The sequence below is a fragment of the Mus caroli genome, chromosome 9 (genome assembly GCF_900094665.2).
Source record: "Mus caroli chromosome 9, CAROLI_EIJ_v1.1, whole genome shotgun sequence".
NCBI lineage: Eukaryota > Metazoa > Chordata > Mammalia > Rodentia > Muridae > Mus > Mus caroli.
This window is the reverse complement of record NC_034578.1, coordinates 17114197-17119774: the sequence shown is the minus strand read 5'-3', so window position 1 is coordinate 17119774 and position 5578 is coordinate 17114197. Positions and strand designations below refer to the sequence as shown.

The window sequence follows — 5578 nt, the reverse complement described above, 5'->3', positions numbered from 1 at the left end:
AAAAAAAAAGAATAGTTTTGAGCGGCTGGCAAGATAGCTCAGCGGGTAAGAGCGCTAACTGCTCTTCTGAAGGTCCTGAGTTCAAACCCCAGCAACCGCATGGTGGCTCACAATCATCCGTAATGAGATCTGACTCCCTCTTCTGGTGTGGCTGAAGACAGCTACAGTGTACTTAGATATAATAATAAATAAATCTAAAAAAAAAAAAAAAGAATAGTTTTGAGAGCCAGGCATGATACTTTATACTAACACTCAGGAGGCAGAGGCAAGTGCAAGTCTGAGGCCACCTTGGCCTGCATATTAAGTTCCAAGCTAGCTTATGCTACCTGGTGTGATTCTCAAAAAAAAAAAAAAAAAGATAGTTTTCAGACATGGGAGAGGTAAGGAATTTTCAACATGGAGTAAGTATGGCCTGGTATGACTCTCCTGCCCACTTGTACAAGGGTCACTTTGGCAAGGTCAGCCTGTACTGCTACGATCCAACCAATGACGGCACTGGTGAGATGGTGGCGGTCAAGGCCCTGAAAGAGGGGTGCAGTCCCCAGCTCCGCTCAGGCTGGCAGCGGGAGATCGAGATCCTGCGGACACTGTACCACGAACATATCGTCAAGTATAAAGGCTGCTGTGAGGACCAAGGTGTGCACGGTGGCCTGCCATGGTGTGGGGGTGTGGCTGTTCCCTCTGGAACAACTGAAGAACATGCTACACTAGGGTGGAGGCAGGAACTATCCTGGCCTGACCAATTAGAATTACTCACCCCTCGTGGGGGTGTGGCTGGGCCTTCTCAGTTGGGGGGAGGGTTGGGGGGGGTCGTTTGGAATGAACAGGAGCCCCTACCACAGCAACAGGGTTCCACGTGGGTCATAGGACATGGACCTGTCCTACATGGGAGGGAGCTGTGTAGAGCTCAGGGCTCCAGGATCCAGAGACTCCAGCCCCTCCTGCAACATCCTCTTTGCTCTCTGCCTCACAGGAGAGAAGTCTGTACAGCTGGTCATGGAGTACGTCCCTCTGGGCAGCCTCCGAGACTACCTGCCAAGGCACTGCGTAGGGCTGGCACAGCTCCTGCTGTTTGCCCAGCAGATCTGCGAGGTGGGACGTCTGTGCCCTTCCTCCTAGAGCTGAACACTTCTGCTGCTGCGGGGCTGTTTGGTCTGATGGGCTCTATTCCTGTCCTGGTCACCTGGACACAGCTCTATAGCCTCACCCTTAATCCCTACTGTTTCCTTAGGACTGGACCCACTCACCTTTTTTAGCCCCTCCCATTGAACCCTGGGAGCCATTTCCCGCCTATCCTCTGTTTAGCCTACATTGCCTGCCTAGTAGCTGCAAGCCCTACCCGAAATCCTGTAGAGGTTTACTTATTCCAAGAACCAGCCATCTCTGCTTGGTTCCACCCACCAAGTGCCACCTCTCAGTCTCTGGCCATACTAGCTTGGCTCTGAAAGCCCCACTCCTAATCTTGTAGAGCACTGGGTCTCAACCTTCCTAATGCTGCGACCCTTTAATACAGTTATGTTCAAATTATTTTCATTGCTACTTCATACCTTTAATTTTGCTACTGTTAGGAATCGCAGTGCAAATATCTGATAGTCAGGATATCTGATACTCCATTCCTTGTGAAAGGGTCATTGGACCCCAGGTGTCGTGAAACACCGGTTGAGAACCACTGTTGTAGAGATTTGCACATTCCCCCGTTTGACCCTTCCCACAAAGCCCCGCCCCTCTCCACCCGCCCTCCAAGCTTGCTTTGCTGGCCGAGCTCTCGCTCTGGCTCTTCCTTTTGCTTGCTCAGGCCAGGGCTGATCCTGACTCGCTCTGCCCCACCCCAGGGCATGGCCTACCTGCACGCTCAGCACTACATACACCGAGACCTTGCGGCGCGCAACGTGCTGCTGGACAACGACAGGCTGGTCAAGATTGGAGACTTTGGCCTAGCCAAGGCTGTACCTGAAGGCCACGAGTACTACCGAGTGCGCGAGGACGGGGACAGCCCAGTGTTCTGGTGATCAGGAGCTGGCATTGTCGGAGGGGGCAGGGTGGAGGAGACACTGGGGTGCAGAAGAAGGCTGGGCGGGGCCTAGAGATGAGGCGGGCGTGGTTTAAGGACCAAAGGGACTTGACTAAAGCCCACTAAGCCAGTTTGACTTGGCTTAGTAGGTGTGTAACCTCTCAGGCAGTGCCCTGAGGGTGAGGTCTCAATAGAAGCTCAGGGGTCCTTTCACCTACCTGTGAACTCCCAAGTCCAGTCAGCCAGTCCTGAGCCTCTTCTGTTTCCAGGTATGCCCCAGAATGCCTGAAGGAGTGCAAATTTTACTATGCATCTGATGTCTGGTCCTTCGGAGTAACCCTTTATGAGTTGTTGACATACTGTGACTCTAACCAGAGTCCCCATACGGTGAGTGACAGACATCCCACTTTACCCTTATGTTTGCAAGGGAGCTTTTCTAGAAAAGCAGGCATTTACACTTTAGCCCGGCAACATTGGCAGGCACTTTGGGGGCGGAGGGGTTCAAGACAGGATTTTTCTGTGTTGCCCAGGCTGTCCTAGAACTCACTCTGTACACCAGGCTGGCCTCCAACTCAGCGATCTGCCTGTCTCTGCCTCCCAAGTACTGGGATTAAAGGCACGTACCACCACCTATAGCAACTGGCAGGCTCTTCACTAGCCTGTTTTCCCAGCCCTGCCTGATCCGTAAAGGTATTGTTTGGCAGGGTTGAGAGCTATTTTGTTTCTGTGGAGTTTATTTGAATGGTTCTTTCCCACCCATTTATTGTATGTTGGTGTGTGCGCACACGTGCCGCATCACACACAGGGAGTGGGGAGGGGTTGGCACCAGATGTGTACAGTGAGGACATAACCACTTCAGAAACGGCCAGTTGTAAGCTGCTATGGGGTGCTGGTAATTGAACCCTGGTTCTCTGCAAAAGTAACAAATGTTCTTCAACCACCAAGCCCAGCCGGCTCCCCTGCAGGGGAGGTTTGTTTTGTTTTGTTTTTTGTTTTTTGTTTTTGTCATCTTTTGTTTTGGTTTGGTTTTTGGTTTTTTGAGACAGGGTTTCTCTGTGTAGCCCTGGCTGTCCTAGAACTCACTGTGTAGACCAGGCTGGCCTTGAACTCAGAAATCCGCCTGCCTCTGCCTCCCTAGTGCTGGGATTAAAGGTGTGCACTACCACGCCCAGCAGGAGTTTTTAACTGAAATACTCAAACTGCACACAGGCAAAAATCCCGATATTTCTTGTTCTTTTTTTTTGGGGGGGGGGGTTGAGGAAACTGTATTTCACTTTTTGTTTTGTTTTTTAAGATTTATTTATTTATTATATGTAAGTACACTGTAGTTGTCCTCGGATACTCCAGAAGAGGGCATCAGATTTCGTTACAGATGGTTGTGAGCCACCATGTGATTGCTGGGATTTGAACTCAGGACCTTCAGAAGAGCAGTCGGCGCTCTTAACCACTGAGCCATCTCGTCAGCCCAGATATTTCTTGTTCTATGTGCAGACTCCATATGAGTGGGACCTGAAGTGTTTCTAGGAGCCAGTATCTCCTGCTCTATCCCACATTCACTGTGGTGGTGCCTGAAGCCGGCTGTGTATAGATACACAATGACCCTGTCCTGCTGCTGTCACTTGACATCCCTCAGCCACAGAGACCAAGGGATCCTCTCTTTCTGCTCTAAATTCCTGTGACTTTTTGTGATGGGCCCAGCTAGTTCATGTGTCACATCTGATGGACCCAGCTAGTTCATGTGTCCATCTCACAGGGAGTCACTCAGAGGCTTTGGACCACAGTGGTTGGTTAGCCGAGAGCTGGGGGGAAAGCCAGGAGAACATTAGCCCCAAAGACAGCATTTCTCCACAGCTACTCAGGTCAAGGCAGAAGAATCCCTGTGAAGACCAGCCTGCAGCAAAGCAAGATCATTATCTCAAGAAGTAGATTTTAGCCTGGCGTGGTGGTGCACGCCTTTAATCCCAGAATTTGGGAGGCAGAGGCAGGCGGATTTCTGAGTTCAAGGCCAGCCTGGTCTACAAAGTGAGTTCCAGGACAGCCAGGGCTATACAGAGAAACCCTGTCTCAGAAAACCAAAAAAAAAAAAAAAAAAAAAAAAAAAAAAAAAAAGTAGATTTTATAGGGGGTTGGAGCTGAGACTCTGTTGGTAGAGCACTGGCTGGCATGGATAAAGCCCTGGGCTCACCCCAAGCCCAGCATAAAATGGGCATGCCCATCTTCCAGCACTGGAGGTGGAGGCAGGAGGGTCAGGAGCTAAAGGTCATCCTTGGATACCTAAGATCCAGTCTCAAAACAGTGTCAGGGCTGGGACAGGGCTCTGGTTCAGCACTTGCTGTGCAAACCTGAGGACATATGCTTGGATCCCCCGAATTCACTTGAACATCAGGATTCCTAGCGCAAGCGACCGAGCCAGACGAGTCAGCTCAGGGGGCTCTGGGTTTGACTGAGAGACCCTGCCTCAGTGGATGAGGTGGAGGTGAGACCGAGCATGATTCCTGAGCTCAGCCTCAGATCTCCATCGGAATGTTAGAAATTCATATTAAATGTATGTGCTAGAGCACATGCCTCACATATGGGTGCTCACTGGTTCTCAGCTTGGGCAAACAGCTGCCTTTGCTTGTGCTTTAGAAATTCACCGAGCTCATCGGCCATACCCAGGGCCAGATGACTGTGCTGAGGCTCACAGAGCTGCTAGAACGAGGAGAGAGGCTGCCTCGGCCTGACAGGTGTCCCTGTGAGGTGAGTCCACCGGCAGATGTTCCCTGTCCCCACCCTCATGACACAGGGCGGATGGCCCCACAGCCCCATTTCTCCCGCAGATCTATCACCTCATGAAGAACTGCTGGGAGACAGAGGCCTCTTTCCGGCCCACCTTCCAGAATCTTGTGCCTATCCTCCAGACAGCGCAGGAGAAGTACCAAGGTCAGGTGCCTTCCGTGTTCAGCGTGTGCTGACAGTCAAAGGCATCAGGGACAGCCCCACACAGAGGCCTCCACACACCCTATACCTTACTCTGCCTGGAAACCCCACCTGTGACCTAAGTTTCCTTCCTTGGCCCTGAGCCTGGCCATGACCTGAACAGACCTTGAATATGCAAAGGGGCTAATTGGGATTCCTGAGTCTTTTCGTTCTGGGCCCATCTCGTCTTTTTCATGGTTCAGACCCCCATCTTCATTAGCTGGGAAGAAACTGTTGCTTTGCTGGAGGCCCGAGGGCTGTGGGGGTCCATCTTCAGCAAGATGTGCAGGCAGAGTGAGACTTCAAAGGAGGCTATAACACTTCTGTTGTGTTTGTTTGTTTTTCGGGACAGGGTTTCTCTGGGTAGCCCTGGCTGTCCTGGAACTCACTCTGTAGACCAACCTGGCTTCGAACTCAGAAATCCACCTGCCTCTGCCTCCCGAGTGCTGGGATTAAAGGCGTGTACCACCACGCCCGGCGCCGTAACACTTCTGATCACCCCTAAACCACTAGCCAAGCTGCAGTGTGACTGGGAGAGCCAGTGCTTAGCATGGGGAAGACCTGGATTCTGTCCCTAGTTGGTTAAGACAGACACCAACTAGATCAGTT

At 51.5% G+C, this 5578-nt stretch overlaps 1 protein-coding gene across 1 annotated transcript in view; it reads left to right on the top strand.

Annotated features, from left to right (window-relative positions):
• The window catches only part of Tyk2 (tyrosine kinase 2), a 27047-nt gene extending 21681 nt beyond the window's left edge, over positions 1–5366 (top strand). Inside the window, exons 20-25 of the mRNA XM_021173275.2 lie at positions 444–636; positions 974–1092; positions 1833–2005; positions 2281–2398; positions 4640–4750; positions 4831–5366. Coding sequence (XP_021028934.1) covers positions 444–636; positions 974–1092; positions 1833–2005; positions 2281–2398; positions 4640–4750; positions 4831–4965 — 849 coding nt within the window. The 3' untranslated portion in view covers positions 4966–5366. The remainder of the gene's footprint in view (positions 1–443; positions 637–973; positions 1093–1832; positions 2006–2280; positions 2399–4639; positions 4751–4830) is intronic.
• The last annotated feature ends 212 nt before the right edge of the window (positions 5367–5578 follow it).